The sequence below is a fragment of the Salarias fasciatus genome, chromosome 7 (assembly GCF_902148845.1).
Source record: "Salarias fasciatus chromosome 7, fSalaFa1.1, whole genome shotgun sequence".
NCBI lineage: Eukaryota > Metazoa > Chordata > Actinopteri > Blenniiformes > Blenniidae > Salarias > Salarias fasciatus.
Genome location: NC_043751.1, coordinates 21,022,874 through 21,044,913, shown reverse-complemented (window position 1 = coordinate 21,044,913; position 22,040 = coordinate 21,022,874). Strand labels below are relative to the sequence as shown.

General features: G+C 43.9%; 3 protein-coding genes across 4 annotated transcripts; 1 reads left to right on the top strand and 2 right to left on the bottom strand.

Moving 5' to 3' along the window:
• Positions 1–366: 366 nt before the first annotated feature.
• best1 (bestrophin 1) lies at positions 367–3,991 on the top strand. The gene is made up of 9 exons (XM_030096152.1): positions 367–591; positions 930–1,024; positions 1,112–1,345; positions 1,634–1,788; positions 1,914–1,991; positions 2,242–2,394; positions 2,491–2,571; positions 2,652–2,803; positions 2,889–3,991. Exons 1-9 carry the CDS (start codon positions 440–442, stop codon positions 3,973–3,975), a joined length of 2,187 nt encoding a protein of 728 aa, XP_029952012.1. The 5' UTR covers positions 367–439; the 3' UTR covers positions 3,976–3,991.
• Positions 3,992–5,523: 1,532 nt separating this feature from the next.
• Positions 5,524–14,237, bottom strand: incenp (inner centromere protein). The gene is made up of 20 exons (XM_030096343.1): positions 14,055–14,237; positions 12,645–12,792; positions 12,436–12,546; positions 11,767–12,347; positions 11,646–11,688; positions 11,067–11,136; positions 10,816–10,930; positions 10,698–10,725; positions 10,495–10,579; positions 10,242–10,382; positions 8,328–8,437; positions 8,134–8,254; positions 7,870–7,980; positions 7,607–7,755; positions 7,267–7,387; positions 6,937–7,023; positions 6,735–6,770; positions 6,284–6,373; positions 6,053–6,203; positions 5,524–5,977 (listed from the first exon to the last, which is right to left on the bottom strand). The coding sequence occupies exons 2-20, from the start codon at positions 12,782–12,784 to the stop codon at positions 5,802–5,804; spliced, it is 2,466 nt and encodes an 821-aa protein (XP_029952203.1). The 5' UTR covers positions 12,785–12,792; positions 14,055–14,237; the 3' UTR covers positions 5,524–5,801.
• Positions 14,238–14,921: 684 nt separating this feature from the next.
• On the bottom strand, positions 14,922–21,975 carry pgghg (protein-glucosylgalactosylhydroxylysine glucosidase). 2 transcript variants are annotated; one of them, XM_030097301.1, is made up of 14 exons: positions 21,634–21,975; positions 21,008–21,285; positions 20,728–20,938; positions 20,222–20,657; positions 20,023–20,142; positions 19,258–19,389; positions 19,070–19,181; positions 17,751–17,823; positions 17,528–17,664; positions 17,308–17,441; positions 16,711–16,806; positions 16,530–16,627; positions 16,212–16,435; positions 14,922–15,761 (listed from the first exon to the last, which is right to left on the bottom strand). In XM_030097301.1, exons 2-14 carry the CDS (start codon positions 21,240–21,242, stop codon positions 15,685–15,687), a joined length of 2,085 nt encoding a protein of 694 aa, XP_029953161.1. In that variant the 5' UTR covers positions 21,243–21,285; positions 21,634–21,975; the 3' UTR covers positions 14,922–15,684. The 2 variants fall into 2 exon arrangements, with proteins under 2 accessions (XP_029953161.1, XP_029953162.1); XM_030097302.1 differs by having other exon boundaries at positions 21,741–21,975.
• Between the last annotated feature and the right edge of the window lie 65 nt (positions 21,976–22,040).

The window sequence follows — 22,040 nt, the reverse complement described above, 5'->3', positions numbered from 1 at the left end:
CTCACAATGCAGCTTTGTTGGAGGAACAGATTAAAGCATCAAGTGACCGGACGTGTAGGAGTCCCCTGCTCCTTTTCTTTCCTGCTTTCCTGTCTCCAGCTCTCTCCACACTTTCTCCACAGACACAGCTGCTACACACCTCGAGGCGAGCACAGCTGTCATCCTCTCTCTTTTTACAGGTAAGTGGGGAAAAAATAACTTTCTGACCTTCAGGTGTTTCAGTTTTTATGCAAGGTTCGCTGTAGTTGTAACCTCCTTCTTTATTTCACTTCATCGTTTTAGATATGTGGCTACATTTGCCTCATGCGGTCGAGGCCCTGTGAGATCTGTGGCTGAGTGCAGGAAAAGCACAGAGAAGAAGGAAAATAAAACCCCAACACATCAGTTTCCTTCATGTCTGGCCAAAGTCAGCCAGCCAGCAGGGCAGCAAGCAACAGCAATGACAGTGACGTACTCTCGCAGAGTTGCCAATGCAGGTTTGGGAACCTTCTTTCATCTCCTTCTGCGATGGAAAGGCAGCATCTATAAACTCCTCTACAGAGAGCTCATCATCTTCACCCTCCTCTACTACTTCTTCAGTGTCGTTTACAGGTAACCTTCAGCAGAAAACTCAAAGGATTGTTGGATAAAATACTTCCATATTTCACAAGAACAAAAGGGCTTGCCGGGAGTAAATCTAAACCCGGACGTTGGGAAACTGTTTCAAAACTGTTTAAACTTGCTTTCAGGTTACAGTGGACTGGAGTCGGCTACACAAAGCATTCTCCAGTTAAACAAAACATATATGCTTTGTGCCAGTCCTCACACAGGCACTGGAAGAACATGCAGACTCCACTTTAATAGACAATGGGTCAGATGTGAACAGTGGTGTGCTTCTTAGTGTTTTTTGTACTTAACTGGAAAACTAAACAAGAGGTTTGTTTCACCAGGTTTGTGCTTAATGACAACCAGAAGAGGCTGTTTGAGAAACTTTCTATATATTGTGACCGCTACGCTGAGCTCATCCCCGTGTCCTTTGTGCTGGGTGAGTTAGAACGAACTGATGTCCTACTTTAATTTTATATATTTTTTTGACACCGTGACAAAAATGTTTGGATTTCTTTTCCCTCAGGTTTTTACGTGAACTTGGTTGTGACCCGCTGGTGGGGCCAGTTTGAAAACGTGCCGCTGCCGGACCGTTTGGCAGCGTTAGTAGGAGGTCACGTACGTGGCGCCGATGAGGCCTCAAGGCTGACCCGACGAACCCTGATGCGGTACGCCAACCTCTCTGGTGTGCTCATCTATCGCTCTGTCAGCACTGCTGTATATAAGCGGTTCCCCACCATGGAGCACCTGGTACAGGCAGGTAGGACGCGATGATGAAGCAGGTGAACTTTCAGCGTTCGCGCCGGAAATGCTGTTCGCTCAGTTTGTACTTCTGATCCACCGAGGCACGGCTCCTCTCACCGGCTCCGTCTGACGTGGCTAAACTGCTTTTTGTTCTGTACACATTAGTAATGACATAATTACTGAAACGTGACTTCTGGCCGGTGACCGAGGCTGAAAAAACAAAAACACGCCTAATTAGATTTTTTTTTTTTTTTTTAATGCTGTTTTCAGCAACGTGCTGTGTGATTTCCCTCCCCCCCTCTAGGCTTGATGACGTCGGAGGAGCTGAGGCACCTGGAAGATTTGCCGTCTGCTCATAACAAGTTCTGGGTGCCCTGCATGTGGTTCGTCAGCCTGGCTCTCAGAGCTCGGACTGAGGGCCGCATCAACAACGACGTGGCGCTCACCGCCATTCTCACTGTAGGTAGTCTGCACGGCATATGAGTGCAAATCTTCTTTTTACTTCGAGGAAATCTCAGCCTGGAAATATTTTACGGTGTTGCATGACCTGCTTTTGTTTTCTCTTTGTTTCTTCCTTTGTTCAGGAGTTGAATAGTTTACGGACAAAGTGTATGAAGCTGTACGGTTATGACTGGATAAGCCTGCCTCTTGTCTATACTCAGGTTTCAAATATACTAAATATAGCAAACGCCCTGACAGTAGAGCAAATTGACTAAGCAGATTTAATTTTAGAACATAAAACATAGTTGTGTGCTAATATTGAATGACTAAACACTATAGCTACAATAATTAACTGAATAAAATCTAAACCATTTTCAACAACTGATAGAGAACAATGAAGCAGCTTTACTCAGTTTTTCCTCTTCGGTTGATGTGAAACGCTGCCAGACTTGACGGATGTCTTTTAATTAGGTGGTGACTGTGGCAGTCTACAGCTTCTTCCTGGCTTGTCTGATTGGTCGTCAGTTCTTGGACCCGACTCAGGGATACCCAGGCCATGACCTGGACTTCTACCTACCGGTTTTCACCCTGCTGCAGTTTTTCTTTTATGTCGGTTGGCTCAAGGTTAGGTTGATGGGTACATTGATCCTCCAATATATATGCTATTTTTGAGTATTTGTGATTGCTACTGATGTGGCACTCTGTGTTCATTTTCCTAAGGTTGCTGAGCAACTCATCAATCCTTTCGGGGAAGACGACGATGACTTTGAAGCCAACTTGCTTGTTGATCGTAACTTGCAGGTACGAAGTTGTGAGTTGAGTATTTTTCCTGGTGTACCGAATGTGTCGTTGGACTTGCGTTGGCTTTCATCATGTCCCAGGTGTCCTTATTGTCTGTGGACGAGATGTACGACAGTCTGCCCCTGGTTGAAAGGGACATGTACTGGAACAAGTCCGAACCGCAGCCTCCCTACACGACCGCGAGTGCCGAGCACCGCAAACCCTCCTTCATGGGCTCAGCGCTCAATATCAGGTTCAGTAATGACTTCATTTTCTCGTTGATGATTCTCCAGCGCACAGTGTGGCTCGTGGTTGACCTTCTGCTTGATCCGAACCAGTGTCCCGAAAGAAGAGATGGAATTTCAGTCCAACCTGGAGCAAATCAAAGAAAATGAGGAAGCCAACTACTCTACCCCGCTGCTTGGAGGGCTGGGCCGTCTCCTCGGCGTTAACTCGCCCAGCTTTCCACGCTCCTCCCGGGTTCCTCTGCTGCGCCGCCGCCCCGGAGCTCCGCTGAGCCGTTTCCCTCTTTACCTGCACTCCGAATCAACATCAGCGGGTCAAACCCGTCAGCCTCTGAACCCGGACCGGGATCCAGACTACGCCTTCTCCAACATGCCCCTGTATGAGAGACCAGGTTTCTACAGCTGCCCTCAGACGCCCATCCACTGCGTGCCCCCCGCTGTGCCTCGGCCTCGACCTGCCCGAAGAACCCTCAACGAGTGGGATCGCAGCTGTAGCTCTCTCGCCCCGCCCACGGTGGGCTCTCAGCTGCTGCCGCCCGACACTCCCGGCCACATCCCACCACCACCGTCCTCTGCTTTTCCCTGGCTGAGTGAGGACGGCGACGCACCGAATCAGCCCACCTTCTCCTTCCCCGATCCCACACCTGAACTTTGCCCGATATCCAAACTCAGACCGGGACACGGCCTGCTTTCCCGCCGTCCCCTGCCCCCCCGCCTCACTCTGGATCCCCTCTCGTCATGTGACGGCCCGCCTGGACCCCCGAGCGCCCGGACCACAGGAAGTGGAGCAGAACGGGTGTTCTCGTTCACGCCGCCGTCCCACACAGCGGCAGCGGCAGCAGCAGCAAATCCCGGTAATCCCACCAGCAGCTCCGGCAGCATTAATGCAACAAGCACCAACAGCGCTGGCACCGCAGGAAGTCTCTGCAAAGCCACAAACCACACTAATTTTAGTAACCATGGGAACTTCAGCGCCACCATGAGGGCAACCAACGGGGGAAACAATGGCGGAATGAGCAATAACATGAACACAGCTTCCGCTTCGGCGCCGCCACAGCAAGAAACCAATCAGCAAAACTCACCCAATGATTCCGGGATCTCGTTGGCTGAAGGGGACCTGCTGGGCGTCCTGGTGGATGGGGGGGTGAAGAAGGCGGCAGGAGGGAGGGAGCAGGACTGAGATAGGGTGACACTGTTTTTTTTTTGTTTTGTTTTGTTTTCATAACGCCGCATCTTAAATATTTCACACAAACTGTTAAGTCTGAAAGTCTTTAAAGCCATCTGGAACCGGCCCACAGGGCAGCTTAACATGATTTGCTTCAAACACTGAGTTATTCGCTACTTCCTGTAAAGGAATTAACCTACTTGTTACACAAAAAGCACCTTATGAGATTAAACGGTCAACATGTGAAGAAAATAAATAAGAAATATTTCTCGAATGAGAAACCAAAATCTGCATGCTGGTACCCCCGTTAACCTTAACACTTTCATGAATGCCTGAAATGTGTTGCTCACTTTGTCATTTCAAAGTTTTGTCTTTTTTTTTTTTTCAATAAAAAAATAATAATTCTGCAAGTGTTTGTGCACCATGATTCACACTGTAATATATTAGTACACTGCAGGTTCACAAAATTCAGAGCAGTGAATCTTTATGAAACGCATGACAAACCTGGAGGGAAGCGAAGAAATACTGAAGATGTACAATTATTTTTCTCACTGTCAGTGTTTTGACAGGGTTACTCTGTTGACCATACACATTTAATACAAAAGTTCAGATGTCCTACAATATGAGACACTCCTTGACCGTCAGCTGATAACATAACTCAATCAAAATTTAAATAATCATGTGGACATGATTGCACTTTGGGCACTTCTCAATACCAAAATTCTCTCTATATATTTTAAAAGAAATGATCATTTAAACTACCATTTTGATTCTTGTGAATACGGTGGAACGATGACGGCTTTACAGTTTTTCCGTTTTTCCTGAAATGTTGGAAGAAATTCAGACGTATTTGTTGAGAAACATTTCTTTTGTGTCTGAACCTTCCCAAGAATACTACAGATACTGTAATATCACTAATGGAAGTCAAGGAATTAAGGAAACACTGGGAATGCTGAGCAAGAGAAGGAGGGCAAAAGCAGAGAGGTGTTGGTTTGCCAGTAAGACTCTGCACTTCCAGCTGTCCTAAATTTTAGGAAGCAGCGATGCCCGCAGATTGATGCTGCGTCGCTTTAACATAAACTGTCAGGTCAGTCGTTAAACAGGTTTTGAAAGCAATGACAGGAGTGCAGCACACGAAACTGACAGAAACAGACATTACATTTTGTTCATCTAGGTTCATCAACCTAACCGTCTCCACTGTTCTGCAGTCTTAAATTAGTGAATTGTGTCTATTTTCTTTCATCCTGTTCCTCTTGTCTGTATCTTGCATATTGCTATCCATCTCAGTTGTGAATATTCAGTATCTTTGCCCATCTTCCGCAGTCATGCCTGTACCGGCTGTTCTTGAACACATTCAGTAACCCAGTCATTAAAGCAGTGAGCTACTCGACAGGTTGATCCATGAGACTTATGTTTATACGCCACAGCCTTCAACATGCGAGCAATGAGTTCAAAGAGCTATCAGGAATACTTGATAAGGTTACATATGACCCTAGTGTCATGCACTCCACCTCCAGAACAAAAGTCATCAGTAAGCTTTAATTCGCCTTTATTAAATAAGAATTCCAAAACCAGAACCATCAGAACATGACAAAAAAAAGATCTGCTGGAATTTGACAGCTTCGGTGCTGAAGAGACATCAGTTTAATCTCTCATGGAAAACAGTGATATTTTATACAATCAAGACAAAATTGGACAAAAGATTGGACTAAATCTTTAAAACACAACATGTAAAAAACATTCAAAAAGAAAAGGTAACTATTTGAAAAGAACTTAAAAAAAAAAAAGAAAAAAAAAAGACCAGCTTGATACAGCAGTAAGCGTGTCTCCAAGTCCAGACATCACTTGGATCCCGCTAGAGGTGAGTGCCACACCGCAGAGCTGGTGCGTTTAAAATACCGAGGCTTCTTCTTGTAAAAGATGTCTTCCAGTTTTATTGGCATGACTTCCCCAAAAACGGTGTCCAGATCAGGGGGGTTGAAGTACTGCTTCATAACTGCCCGCTGCAGACTGACACCTGGAAGACGACGCATACGTCAATACATTCATAGTTGGCGGGATAATGAAGTGTGGGAAGCGAGTTCACACGAACCTTGAGCCCAGGACGGGATGCGGTTCCTCGGCGCCGACTCGTCATCGGTGGAGTCGTCGCTGTTTTGGTCCATCCCGTAGTTCTCCGCCGAACTAGTCAAAGGTTTCTTCCCACCGCTTGGCGAGAGAACGTACGACTGCGGCGACGTGGGCTGTGGACGGGGGACAACGGAGAGAGGATTCACCGCCGTGCGTTTAGACAAACCGATGAAATAAAGAGGGTAAACTCTACCTCTTCCACGTTAACCGTGACGTTCAGGAGAGGACCTTTCCCCACAGGAGTCTTGAACACTGACGACTGAGGCGAGGCAAGTACTGACCGCTGAGGTGAAGGAAGGAGAGAGAGAAAAAAAAAAAAGGCAAATTAGCATAATTTAAACTGAACAGCAGAGCTGAGAGCAAAAGAAAATTTAATGATTGAAAGCATCAGTAGGCGTCAGGTCATTTCACGTTTAGAAACTACTTTGGCGAGCAGCAGCATGTACGGTCTAACATACAAACGTCAATCAGCTTCATTTTCTCTGCGGCCGCCCTTAAAAGCATCGCTAATAATAAATCACTCTACAGTAACAGTTTTCATCATTCGAAACAGATGTCACACTCTGACCATCAAATCCTGTACGATTAAAAAAGAAAGGTTCCCACTAAATGGTGAGAAGTGGAGCGTGCTAGTGGCTTCTTACTTCGATATCCACAGTCCTGTTCAGGGCCACGGAAATCTTCAGTCCAGACATTTAAGGAAAAACAGAAATGATACTCATTACATATCTCATCAGATACTGCTCTAAAATAAAAACAGTGGGGAGGAAATTAGTTATTTCTCATCTCATAGTACCGCGCACTGTAAAGTCAGGACATAAACTTATAACCATCTCCATCCTGTACCTGTTTGGCAGCGACCTCTTTCAGCTTGGCAGCTTCTCTCTCTCTGAGAGCTTTCTCATTGGCCGCCAGCCTCTGCCGCTCCTCCTCCTGCAGCGACAACATCCACGTCAAGTTAGAAATCAAAGGATCTCAACAGAAGTGGAGGAAAATGCTGACTGGACAGCAGAAACTAGTATTAGGACCGAGATTTTCATAATCCGCTCCAAAACAAAGAGCAGTCCAGGAACAACATCTGGAGCAAAGGTCTGCAACATTTAATAAGCAGGAAAGACTCGGCGTCAGTCCAAAGAGAGAAAACAGCTATGAGACGTCACTGAGTGGATTTCTTACCAGCTTTTTTTCCTCCAGCGCCTTCCTTTTCTTCTCCTCCTGCTCCCTCATCTCCTTCTCTTTCACGGCTCTCTCCACTTCGCGCTGGAGAGCGAGCAGCTTCTCTTTTTCCGCCCGTGCCCTGTAAACACGCAGCACAGCGAGTCCGTTCAGCTCTGGAGATAAACTTTTTCCAGCAAAATGATGAAGACATTTGTCCCACTTGACTTGGAAACCATGTTGTACTAAGAAGAAATTCAAATCATACTGCATCCTCGAAATATCGAAAGCAGTCATAATGGTTTGTTTTATCTGAAAGCGGCATCTTCTATTTTTGACCATATTAAAACCAAAAGAGGACCTTTCAGCGGCGGCGGCGGCAGCAGCTTGTTGCTGCCTCTCTCGCTCCAGCTCGAGGGCTTTGCGAGCTTCAGCCAGTTTACGAGCCTGCAGCTTCTCTTCCTCAGCCTTCTTCTGGGCGAGGATCTCCTGCTGTCGCTTCTCTTCCTCCTGGACATCGGAAGCGACACAATTAAAATAAAATAAAAGCTTGCTTGCAAGTGAAATTTAACTGATGAAAAGAGAATCTGACGGAGAACGAAAAACATAAGAGCTTAGTCTCACTGCTTGCTCAATCAGCTTCCTCTTGGCCTCCTCCTCCTGTTTCTTCTTCAGCTCCTGCTCCTCTTGACGCTTCAGAGTCAGCTTCTTCTTGGTCTTCTCCTCCGCCTGACGCTGCGCGACCAGACAAAAACATTCAGGCTCTTCCAACAACAATAAAAACACCAACATGTTTGTGTTTGAGATTCACCCGTGTGTGTTCGTGTGTCTCCTCGATCAGTATTTTTCACACGTGGCTTTGTTGATCCAAAACAAGAAGAAACATACCTTATCGCTTTTCTCCACAATCTGAGCCATTTTTTGTTCGATCCTCTTTTTCTTTTCTTCCTCCTTCTGTTCTTCTTTGACTTTGGCTTCAAACACTCGCCTCAGCCGCTCATCCCTCTTCCTGGAAAAGCAATCCCCATTTAGTGAGAATGGAATTCATTTATTTAAAATAATGTGAGCAGATCAAGTCTGACCGTTTAAGCTCCTCCTGTTTCTTCTTCTTTTCTTCCTCCATTCTCTTCATTCTCTCCTCCTCTTGCTCTTGCTTCTTTTTAAGCGTCTCTAATTTCTGGCGCTCTTTTGCCTGGAAAACAACAACAAAAAAAAAATTCTTTAAGAAATGTTTGACTGAAAAACAATCTATGCAAAGCTACAGTGATGTGTAAAGTGACAAACATCCCAAGTGGAGTGAAGAAAGGAGCCCAAAGTAAACAAAAGAGAATCGCAGTGTTCCCCCAGGTCATCTCAATCCAGGACAAGGAAAGTTTTGAAAAGTTTACATTCTTCTGGATGAGATGGATTTTTACTTCTGTTAAACTGTTGCTACAGAAACAACGTTGAACCTTTTTTTCCCCATTTAGGAGGGTGTGACAGTTTGTTAGATTATAACAGAATGAAGACTGGTGAGTACAGAAACACATCGAGGCGTTACTTGGGTTTTACATGGACCCTGGATTACAGTGAGTTTCAATTCCCGTGACATTTTAGTTGTTAAACCTTGAATACAAAGTGTATTCTTCCTGTCCTGGTTATTTACTTTGTCGTGCTGTTGCTTAACTAAAGAACTCCGTCGATACCGCCACAACACTGATTTCAGCCGAGATGAGCTGAAACATGTGGAACTGAGGCAGTGGGAAAGAGGCGTGTAAACAGATGGAGCAAATGGCGTTTGTGTTTTCATGAAGCCGCACACAGTGGAAATATTAGACGCGAGCAAATCCCCACAAAGTGCTGCGATGTTACACTTACCACGACACCAGTGTTCAACTGAGGGCGGGAGAAAAGACACACAAATAAGAAAACGCCCTCACATTTGATGCAATATTAATGCACACGCCACTCCAAACACGGAAATGAAGTGTCATTTTAGTTGCCAAACTACACATACTTCTGGATTTATTGAGACAAACTGCAGGAATACTGCTTGGCTGAAGTTTGGAGTTCAGTGTAATGTGTAGCTGCATGCATCTGTAAAACCGACGTAACCATTAATGGAAGTTTAACATCTAAAAACAATGCTCCACTTCCAGATCTGGATTATGCTGACCAAGCATTTCAGATCAACAGTGATGCCGATTTATGGGCTGAAATTTAAGCCAATCTGTGATTTTAGGTCGAATGGATTAATTGGTAATGTTCTTTAATTTCCATAAACTGCACTATAAGAACGATCCTCGCTTGTGAAAAAGAAACTAGCTGAACATATACAGGAAAACGACAGAATTCCACTGCTGTTACACACTGATCAGAGTAAACATTTGATGTTGACCAAAATGTAAATTTAAAACGTTGGAGGAGAGCAGCAACAGAAACTTTCAATGTTTTATGAAGTATTGAAGCCTAAACCTCCAAACATAAGGAGTGGCAGAGACGGTTTCCATTCTGTACAATGGCATGGAAAAGCATCTGCCCCCTTGTTGAGCTTGTATTTTTTGGGATATTTCCTCCATTTAAATATTTAAAGTCCATCAAACTCATTAAAATATTACACAAGGATAACCAAAGTAAACGCAAAATTTACGCAAAAAGACTTTGCGTTGATGAACTGGCTCAACTTTCTAAGACAAGGTTGAGATAGCAGTTTATATTTGTGTTACTTTCAGATGTGTTTTACAGAAATTATTGAAGCAAAATGCACAATTTTGCGTTTTCCTTTTTCTTCATGGAAATATTCTTAACTGCTGGGTAAAAGAAGGCTGAACAAAAATTATTTAATCAAAAACAATTGTAAAAATAAATGACAGATTAACAAAATAATCAGAGATTTCAGTCCTATTTGTCTGATGATCTTCAACATTAGATTGGGAGAACTATTCTGCACCGGGGCCGGCCCCATGGCGTGAAAGCACCGTTACAGTTCTGTCCGTATCGTGACGAGTGTAACTCACCTTAGGATCGACCTTGAGTGGAGTGTTGGTTTTAATGAAGGACTTAATGACGGCAGAGCGGGAGAGGGAATTAGGCGTCATCATCAGAATCTGATTCTTGTGGACAGTGTGGAGAAAAGACCTCATGTTGGGTTTGATCGCCTGGTCAAGGGAGATAATAATAATAAAAAAAAGTCTAAACATCAATATTCCAAACAGGACAGGATGTGATCATTGAACTTCCAATTGCTAAACACTGAAAAAAATCTCTTACAGCTTGACTTCTCTTTGGAGGAGTGACTCTTTTAGCAAGACTGGCCTCTCCGTCTACGAGTTTGCGTTTGAGGGTGCGGGATGACCTGAGAAGATAAAAAAAATAAATAAATAAATAACAACAACCAAAAACTCAGAAATATCTAGCAACCACAAGAGCATGTAAGTGAAAGAGGACGACGGTTCATAATGATCAGCGCTCACCTCCGGACTGACTGCTCCTCAGTGTCGGCTGAAAGACAAACCCATGCATTTAGCACACAGATCACACTTCAGCGCGAAATGCGAACACATTACCAACCAGTCAAAATGTTCTACGTACTTGTTATTGTCTGCTTTGGGGCAAACAGTGGGGATGGAGCCAGTAAAGGAGAGTTTGTAGCCATTGAGCGAGTAATCCTATCATAAGCTGGATCCACACTCAGGGCGTTACTGGCCTAGGATTGAGAAACGACAAGCAGTTAATCCACACCCATACTTCTCAAAACTCCTATATTTAGAAAGATATCTACAAACAACGTGGACACTCCATTTCAAATTTTTATCCATTTTCAAGAACAGAAATGCTCATACTTCTGGAGACTGAGCCGGACTTTCAGGAGCAGCGCTATCCACGGCGTCTGCAGGTACAGCTTCTACCAGGCTGCAACAAAAGAAGAAGCTGATCAAGTCTTCCGTTGAAACTTTATAGAACACAATCACAAAAACTTTAAGCCAACAGGCTGAGACATGCCACTCTAACCCACATTATCAAGGAATGAAGAGGACAAAAACCACTGCAAGGATTGTCACTATTTATTTCAGATTGATGTAGATTTATTTCTTATATACCTACTTAGGGACAAAGATCTATGTCTTTATGGTAAAGCAGCATAGAATAAAAGCTTTAACCAAGTATATAAGTTCCAAACTATTGGAGACTGGATGCATTAATGAATCCAAAATGAAGCATTAAAATGAACTCTAAAAGAGCTCTGTCCAATTATGTTTCAAAATTTCTAAGTAAGGTTTTGGCCAAACCCTCTGCCAACATTGGAAAGGGAGATAACTTGGTTAAATCTAAACTGAAACAACTTACTAAAAGACAAATGCTGTCAAAAAAAGGAGTTATGTGGTTCATATATCTGACAACACAAATATTTTTTTACTCACACTTCTTCGCTCGCTGCTTCTGCCTCAGACTCACAGGTGTTTTCTGTAACATAAAAGGAAATAAACATATGCAGCTAAAAACACACACACAAAAAAAAACATTGATGTTTTAGCTTCTCACCAGCATTGCTGCTGCATGAGGAGTTTTCTGTGCCAGCGGCTCTCTTCTTCGCCATGGAACGGCGTGAAGCACGGCGGACGGACTCCTGTGTCATGCTGTGCCGCAGACCGGCCAGAGAGTGACGCAGCTTGAGGGAGCATCGTGCGGAGCTGCGCCTCGACCGCCGAGTCCCAGCTATCGCGATCTTCGCGGCAGAGCGGCCAGGAGAGGGCTCGGGCTTTATAGCCAGCTCAGCAGACAAACGGTCGGCTGGAGAGATGCTGACAAAAACCTCAGGCAGTGCCATCTCAGGTGGAGCCTGGATGGGGCTGACAGTGTCTGCAGGCTCCACTTTCATCTCTTCTTCTGTCACCGGCCCGGGCTCACTGTCCTGCACCTCCTCAGGTCCACTTACACTTGCTGGCTGGCTCACTTCCTCTGCTGCCTGAGCCTTCGTCTGTTTCTTTTTTCGAGTGGGACGTTTGGACTGTGTGCTGCTGTCTTGAGAAATCGAAGCCTCAGAGGCACTGTCCTCTTCATCGACAAGGTCAAGTTTTTGGACAGCAGAGCCGCGCAGGTTACTTCGCCGACCTTTTGAAAATCTAAACAGGAAAAGATGTTTCAAATTACAATGGTTCAGCAACAGCAAATAAAACAATGATGATCGTAACATGAACAAGCACAACAAACCTTCTCCGAGTTTGACTTTCTTCTTGGCGCCCTAAAGATACACGTTTCCTGCGACTGTTCTTCTTCTGGGATGGAGTTTTAGGCATCAACTCCGGTTCAGCATTAAAATCCCTAAAGCAAAAATGACAGAAGCATCCGGAAAACAATGTTAGAAAATATCTTCACTGATGTTTTTAACCACAGGTTTAATGCCATTACTTCCCACTCACCGGGAGAGCATTCGATTGGCTTCTTCCTGGATCTCCTGCAGCCACACATTGTGCACATTGTCTATTTCGCTTATGAATTCTTGTCCTTTGCCGTCAAACATCTCCATGAGAGATCGCACGGACGAAAACACAGAATTCATGGTGACAGCTGAAAGAGAGAGAGAAAGAAAATGAACTAAGATTAGGAGGAGCTGAAGGCAGTAAAAGGTGGAAAAATCCAACTGTAACGCTTTAATATTTGACCTGACGATATCAAACAAGGACATTCTCTAGCGAATATCTATACAGAGGGATACTACCACTCAGAGAGGGCCAAAAGTTGACTTAAACTCTGAAAACAAAAGCAACAGTACCATGTCATAAGATTGAGAAGATGTGTCTTGCAACATGAAAGCTACATATCTTGCAATTATCTAGGCACAAATGAACTACAAATAGTCCTAGTTTAGAGAAAAGCATATAAAAGGTAGTCATCACATAACTGAATAACATAAGATATAACTAAAAAAAAAAAAAAAAAAAAAAAAATTAATAAGCCAAAAAAAAGAAAAAGTGTACACCAGGTAACTCCAGGCCCCAGCACACCTCAATCTGATGTTGATCCTGGAAAGAAGCCCATGAAGGAGACCTGTTTGCGATCAGGTGTGTTTCAACAGGGAGACACTCCAAACTAGACTATGGCCCTCGAGGCCCGGAGTTAGAAGCCCCGCCCCCTACACGGCTGATCTGAGGGGTTTAAAGTGCTTTCCAATCTTAAATTATTCACAAGAAGGGGGAAAACAAAACAACCACAAAATCAGTTGACTACAAATCAAAAAATGGAGTCATATCTAAAGTTTACACTACATAATATTTGCAGCACCGGAAATGCCTGCAATTGTTTTTTCTTTAAATGTTCAAAAAGTAAATTTCATATTTCCAAACAGATACAATGCAAATCATGATCTCTGCTTTTAGAATTTAAAAAGATAATACGGAAGGTACGTAAGGTAAATTGTGCAGCTGGTACTAATGTGTCGACATGTTGAATGTTTCGACGTCAAAGTCCATGTCAGCTTTCAACATTCTTATCCTCTCGTATTTGACGGGTACTGAATAGTGTTACAAAAACATCTCGTTTTTCCATCGTAAGAGCCAGAACACGGTGTTTGACAATGAAAACATCTGATACTTTATCATCGGCTGGCCAGAGGTGAACCAAACGGCTCGACAACCTCATGCTTTCAAAGTGAAGTTCCAGGATAACACAAACAATGTGCATGCATACTATAATTATGTATACCTAAAAATCACATTAAGAAAGGGTTTAGAGAATGCAAGCAAACGCTTTTGCAATCCTTAGTTTCAACGTCTCGATATAAGCATGTCGATCACACATGCTAACGCTAACATTATCGTAGACATATTTACCTTTGAGTAATTCCAGTTCTTATAGCAGAAATGTGGCAGTCGTTTCTTTGGACCTCGGTAGCTAATTAACTGTCATACTTGCGCGACGCCAATGCGCGAAAAAAAAGAGAGTTTGTACTCCGGCGTGTAAACTCTCCTTAGCTCAAAAGTGTGGTGGAACGACAACAGCAACCCTTTACCCGGACCCGCTAAAACCGTTCTCCTCTGTTCAAACCTCTCCAGCCAACCCTGAAGCTCCAAGCCGCTCGATTTCAAAAAGGCGTGTGTTAGACGGGCGGAGCTTACACCGGTAAAACCTGCGAGTAAACGTGCGGGTTGGTGAACCCGGCAATGCGAAAATACAAATCGAACGAACACCAACGGAAGTCAAGGGCGGGGTTACGGTGTGCTTCTAATTCAAAATAGCCAATCGGTGTCCGTTATCTGGTCTTTGCCCCGCCCACTGCATTCAAACTCATGTCCTGTATTCGAAAAAGAGGAGTGCATTTAAAAAAGAAAACTTTTCTTTAAAGATTTTAATATCACTAACAATAATCCCTCAGTATTACAAGGATATTGATACTTTAATTGCGTCCGCTCTTGTCGGCTATAATGCCCACAGTTTACCAAACAATTGTTTCCATTTACTTACCAAGAAAACAACAACAAAAGCTGAAACCTTTAAATACTATCTTTGGCCTGTTTTATGACTTAGAAATGTACTTCCGGACTGTGTTATTACCTACTTCTACTAGTAAAAAAAAAAAAAAAGAAAAGAAAAAAAAAAAGATTTTATGATGTCGGGGTAGACACGAGTTGCCAAACCCCTTTCTGCCCACCAGGGGCCAGTAAGAAATCATGAATTCAAAGAACATTTCCGAGTTATACAGCAGATTTGCAGTTTTATTTTTGGTGTATTCGTAGTTCACGCTCACAAATCATCCATTACAATGAAAAAACACCACTGGAATTACTGTCAGTAAAAAAAAAAATGCAAAGAAATAAATCAACTTGACATAACAAGAAACAGTTGCTTATCAAAACCATGTAGCACACTGCCTTTTAATGATAGATTTCAGCATCATTTTTAGGTTTTAATTCATAAAAAAAAAAATTGAAAAACATGGATATTTTCCTTTCACTTCACAATAATGTGGCACATGTTGGTCTATCACATAAAGTACCAATTAAAATACATTTACATCTGAATTGAATGGACCTTAGAGCTTGGCTATGTGTATTTTTAATAAGAAAACTAGTAACTTTAAGTTACATTTAATTTGTTTCATAAGGAATTCTTCTAAAAAACACTTTTTGCTGGCCCCATCATTGTTCCTGGTAAAATAAAAGTGCCTTTCAGTTTTTTAACAATCCAACCAGTCAGACGTTCATCAGATGTGCTTGATTATGTGCACACAAACTTGTGTTCGCTCCTCATTCTTATTTTCATGATCTGGAAGCAACCAGTCTGTGTTCATGGGTCAGATTCACTCATGTCAGCTTTGATCTATTTTCCACAGATTTTATTAATGCTTCAAATAAGTACACAACATAAAACAATTTACATTTCATGAAATTGTTTGTTTTTTTGTGATTATTTTAACTGTAAGTGTGCCGAATAAAAACGACTTAGACGCATGTTGCTCCTGTTTCAAAAAGGCCAGCAGGAAGACGTGGACACCAGTTTGCAAACACACCCGGGCTCTCGAGGAAATGTGACTGGCTGCCCTGAAAACACAGATGGACACACGTTCAGAAACCAAATTACTCATGGTAACAAATCATTGGCTTCATAACTGTGTGTGACTGATGCCAGATCATACATAATCACAGTAAAACCACATAATCTCATGGCGATAAATGATTATTTCTGCTTTGTCAGAGATGACTGTTGGAGCAGTAGTCTGGCTTCCTGGGAGGCATCTGGATCTGTAATGAGAGGCTGCCTGTCTGCTGCCACTCGAGTGTCTGAAGTGGTCGGGCTTACTAACTGGAAAGTACCCTGCATCAAGCAAAAAGTTTATACTGTATAAACTGTGTATTGGTCTTTCTTTTTTTGTCTGTACACCAGGCTAGAGCTTGTTCTGCTTTACCATGCTGTATATGATGATTTATGTATATGATCTGGGGAAAAAAGAAATTGATTGCAGTCACTGCATGTCCTTGATTTTCTATTACCTGGTGTGAGGGGGATTTTAGTTCCTGAAGTCTTCAGGACGACTTGCAGATTTTCAGGTTTCGTGTTGCCAACACCGTCTGGTTGTTCTCTCAGAATTATACAGATTTCTTCCTTCCTGAGCAGCCAGTCCATCTGCTGGCCGAGGTAGTTCACGCCACGAATGCAAAGCTCAGAAATGTTTTCAGGAAGAAGAGAGGAAAACGCGAGGCACTCCCTCTGAACTCTGGAAGAAAAACACAATAATATCTGTATGGATGCTGCGCACTGGATGCAAAAGCGTTATTTGACTGCATAAAGAGGGAAACTTTATGACTAACCTGAAACCAGTGTAACCAAACAACACAGCCTGCAGAAATCCCCCCATGCCAGTGAGAAAGTTGACTGCACCAGACCCGTCTGATGACTCACTCCATACCTGCGAGTACAAGCAATCACACACACTGACTGGATATACATGTTGGTTTATTTCATCCTCATGGTAAAACCACTCCGAAGTACCTGGAACGGTCCCTGGATGTTGTTGAAGCACTTTTCAAGTAGACGCTGAGCTTTTTCCGCTTCGCCCAGCTCCATCCAGCTGATTGCAAACATGCTCTGACAACACAAAGGAGAAGCATAAATAACTTTTCATCAAAGGTATTCTTGGTGGACACTTATTTTAATTGATGCCCTTTCTCCACCATATATTAAAATTTTTCACTTTTTTGAGGAAATTACATTTACTAGATCATTTATTCCTCACAATGCTGTAGCACACAACTGAATACTATTAAAGCGATATAAAATCTTTTATAATCAACCCTTGATTCTTAGTAGGCCACATGCAACTGATCACGTTCATTACCAGACTTTGAACTGAACAGTAATCATGTTACAACGATGGTTGAAGACCAAGCTGTCTTCTTATAATACAAATGGAATCATGGTTAAACTGGTATATTCACAGACAAACATGGTTATTACAATAATGATTTTTAAATGTCTCAGTGTGTCAATACAGTTGTTTATCATTGAGCACTATTACACTTTGTGTTTGGAAGTTGAGTACTGTGTAACATTTCAAATAAGACAAATACTCCGTCTTTCTCAACCCACCCATGTCATCGCAGGACCGTCAGGGTCTGTGACCGGCTCATATGCTTCCAGGTCGTTCCTCCTGACGTCCGCGGACATCGGCAGGCCGAGAGGATAACCCAACATCACCGTGTCCGCCTGCTTCACCGGATGACCTGAGCGGCGACCACAATGCATTCTCGCATCATGCAGTGAACGTTTGATTCTTCTCATAGAGGTCTGAAAAGGTACACACTCTCACCTTTGATATAGCCGTCATACTCTGGATGGTACTGCAACGCGTTGTCAAAAGGTATCTTGATGTTTTCAGCCACTTCCAACCATTCCTTTGGCGCAGGATGCTGGAGGAGGTCGGCCAACTCTACAGCAAACTGGAGACTGATGGATGACAAACCGTATTACTGCTTTTCATCTAGTGGATTCTAATACAGCAGTATACCGCTTCTAAACAGCATTATCGGTACCTGAGTTTGGCCACAGTGTTTGTGTACACAGAGTTGTTGACGTTGTAGTAATACTCATCGGGTGGCATGACACCTGAATGCAACACAAGAGAAGGCGGGACATGAGGGCAGTTTGTGTGAAGTAGATAAAGGGGACAGATAGAAAAAGACGCTCTGCCAATTCCTGATGGGAAAATCCCAAAAGATCAGCAGCAAGTATATATGGTAGTGACCTATGTTATAGCTAAATATAACTTGTAGCCCCATATAAAGTCTTTTATGGTAGTACTCCTCTGCCTTGAGTGTGTTTTGACAATTCAGTTTTAGACATCTACCTTCTGCAAGAAGAATGAGAACAAAAAAGTTACCAACAAACTTCAGAGTAAATGAAGATTCCCTCACTGAATCAAAAAGTCTGAGGCCACAAAAAACAAGGAAAAAAAAACAGCCATAAAAATGAGTTTATGTAACCAGAGTGTCAAAATTCAGTGCCACCCAGTGGCCAGTTTATGGGTTGCGTCCAAATGAACACCCTTCAGAAGTCATCAGGGGTGACAGTAGCTCAGTTGGTAGAGCAGGTCGTCTTATAACTGGAAGGTTGGCGGTTCAATCCCCGCTCCTGCAGGCGTAAAACTGTCGTTGTGTCCTTGGGCAAGACACTTCATCCACGTTGCCTAGTATGAAAGTTGTGAGAGTGAATGGTTGGTGGTGGTCGGAGGGGCTGATGGCGCAGATTGACAGCCTCGCTTCCGTCAGTCTGCCCCAGGGCAGCTGTGGCTACAGTAGTAGCTTACCACCACCCAGTATGGTGTGAATGAACAATGTGAAGTGTCCTGAAAAGCGCTATATAAAACCAATGCATTATTATTATCAGGGGAAACATTATTATTCACTATCAGGATGAATGCACAGCCTTCTGGAGTTGGGGTTTAATTTGTCTTTTCTGGATTACTGTAAAAACATGAGGGTGCGACAGACGGAGCACCCACAATACAGACAGAGCTTCAAAATGTCACCTTTACATTTTGTATTTCTAACAAAGATGATTCTAGATACAAAGCCGACCTTGTTTTTTCATTTTTATGTCCCCAGTGCTAAAAGCTTATCAGAACAGCTTTTAGTTGACCTATCCATGTTTTGTTTCCGTGATGGTTTTAAACCGTTGAAGTTTATGAAATCACACTGGAATCAAATCAAGGCTTCTTTATTCTGGACCTGTGAGGAGAAGTTATGTTTTTTTCCTGGTGCCAGATAAGTCAGCTGCTTTCATTAAAGAATCAGTGAGACCCTCATGTCACGGTCAATAAATTCACTGCTGAACCTCCTATAAAAGTCTTTACCCAGGAGGTGGTAGGTCTTGTCCTCGGGGTGCCACGTTACCCTGGAAACCCAGTAATCGGCCACGCCGTAGATCAGCTCGCTGCCCCGTGCTTCCCTGAACATCGACAGATCCTGCAACAAAGAGCCCAGTCAGGATCCCGTCTCAGTGCGACACACACCGCGACACCGAGCGGATAAATGAACCCGCCTCCGTCAGGTAGAGGTAGTGCTGGAAGGCCAGCGTGACGTCTCCGTTGATGTGGATCTCTTGTTGGCCGTAAATATCCTGTGGACACACCTCTCTCCCTGACACAGCACTCTCCCAAGGGAACTTTAGGCCCTGAAAAGACAAAAAGGTTTATTTACTGTTTTTTTATTAACACAGAACACACTCCAAAGCCAATAGCGCATCGACTTAAATACTGTGACGCTGTTCCAATTTTACTTAAATTCAAGTAAAGCTTAAAAATACTCAAGAACAAACAGATTTACCTGTAAGAAAAAAACAACTTCAAGTCGTCACTTCGTAACTGCGTATTATTGCTTTGTCAATTCCATACTAATGCTTTCAAATCTTCTATATTAAAGTAATTCAGCTATAAAGCAGGAGTATTCGCTGTTAAAGGAATAGGTGTGAAATATAAAAATCCAGGTTCAAAGATTTCAGTGATGAACTTGAATGCAAACTCATTTGAAACATTTAAGTGAAATGAATTACGTGGTGTTAATTGTACTTTATATGAAATACACTCATACAAATGTATGTGTGCAGCAGCTGTTTGGAAAACAAACTACATCAGTCTGTGAGGTTTAACCAAGCAACTTAGATGAGAACAGCCAAGTGTGAATATCGTGGTTCCAATGTGGTTTATATTCCCCCACTGTCAGCTTCCAACAAATTCGCATTGTTCTGTAGATTATTGAATAAAAAACGTTGAAACAAAAACAAAAAAAAAGCCAGTGATCATCATACCTTATAGCCCTGCTTCTGGGCATTGTCTTTAGCCCCATCCATAGTCCCAACCCTGTACTCCAACACAGTCCGGGCTAACTTGGGGTAGAAGAGGGCTATCCCAGGATACATCCATATGTCCTGACACAGTGAAGAAGAGTAAATATGTAATAAAATACAATACAAAGAAAACCACACAGGCTGCCATCAACTGCCTCACCTGGTCCCAGAAAACGTGGCCCCAGTAGTCCTGGCCGTCCCCTCCGTTCGAGAGTCCGCCGGGACTGACTCCGCCAAACGACCTGGAGGTTTCATGGATGGACGGGAAGGCGCTGAGGAGGTAGAACAGGCAGCCGATCACCGCCCTGCTGAGGGTCTCCGACCCCACCACCTCCACCTTGCTCTGCAGCCACAGCTCCTTCCAGGCTTTCTCGTGAGACGAGCGCAAGCTTCCGGTCGCCATCAGATCCAGGCCCTCGTCGAACCCGGCCTGAGCCGCGCCCAAGCTGTCGGCCACGGTCAGGATGAAGCCCCAGCGGGCCTGGTGCTGCCCCGGCTGCAGCGTCAGGGTCAGCGGGATCGGGGTCCAGATGAGGTGCACCGAGGGACAGGGACCTCCTGGGAACTCAGCCGTGTTCGTCTTTCCGAGGATATGACTGGAAGAAAGGGGATTGTGATAAATTTGTACTTCTACACTGAACATCAGTGCAATTTCGTCAACCTCACCTTCCTCCTCTGTAATCAGGACCGGTCTCAAAAACAATGTCCCTGCTCACCGGGGTGAATGAGTTGACCAGTTGGACACTGACCGGCTCCTCCGAAGCGCCCTGGCGCACCAGCAGAACCTCCATCACCATCAGGTTGGAGTAGTGTCGGTGGGAATACAGAAACTGGGAGGCGACGACGCCAGCCGAGCTGAGAGTGTGCGCAAAGATCCCTGAGGAGAGAAGACAATCAGAGACGTTCTTCACACAACGCAAGCGTGTCTCCAGCGCCTGCCGCCTACCCGTGTGCGTGTCCAGGCTGTAGCTCTGCTGAGCCGGGGCCTCCATCTCCACCTTCACGGCCAGAGGGCAGGGCACATCCGCTCGGTGGCACCGTCCGCCCTCGCCGTTATAAACGCCACCCATGTGCATGATAGTGTTGTACACCCTCCATCCCAGAAGGCCGTTGGCCAGCGGGGGCAGGAAGCGGCGGTCACTGGGAAGAGTGTCGCTGGTGAAGATGTAGGGGTCCGACATGTCCAGGTGTGAGGGTTTGACTTCAAACCCAGAAGTCTGTCTCCTAATGCAGCCAGCACAGAACCGGGAGGTAATCAACTCAACAGTTTGTGAAAATTAGTATATTTTTGAAATAAAATTTGACTCTCATAAAGATATGTCCACAAGCATGAAATCATCACTGGATTACTCCTCTGTGTTTGTCCTTTTCACAAGTTCCTGCGAGCAAAGGCTATTTTTGTAGGCTGTGTACTTTGACACTTCAGTATTACAAGACGTGTCTAGACTCAACCCTCAGAAGTCGTGTGGAAGAGACATTCGCCGACCATCAAGCATAAACAGCAAAAAAAAACAGAGTAAATCACAGAATAAACTTTTGTTTAGAGTTTGCAGAGCTTGAAGACATTCTTACAAATTCAATGAGCCAGATAAGAAGAGCTGCAGAAGTCAGTGGACCGCACAAACATCCAGCATAAGCCCCTCAAAGACACTACTGCCATGGGAATGTTTCAGTCTCACGTGAGCAGGAAGCAGCATCTGTTTCTGCAACAAAGAGGAATGCAGGAAAAACCAAACTGCAGGAGAAAAAACAAAAAACTTGGAGGTGCTCCAGAATGTCTTGTTGTTTCACAGCTTAACCTTGCAGGAAACCTCCTAAGTGCTTCTCTGAGAGTTTATCACTACTGATGGAGGAAAAAAAAATAAGTGAAAAGATTGTTGGTGAAGCGGCTCCAAGTTTGCAGTGTGAAGTTCCTCTTTCAGAGGAAGCCATGCAGCCAGAGAGAGTGTGCTGCACAGAAAACCTGGACCTGGTGCTGA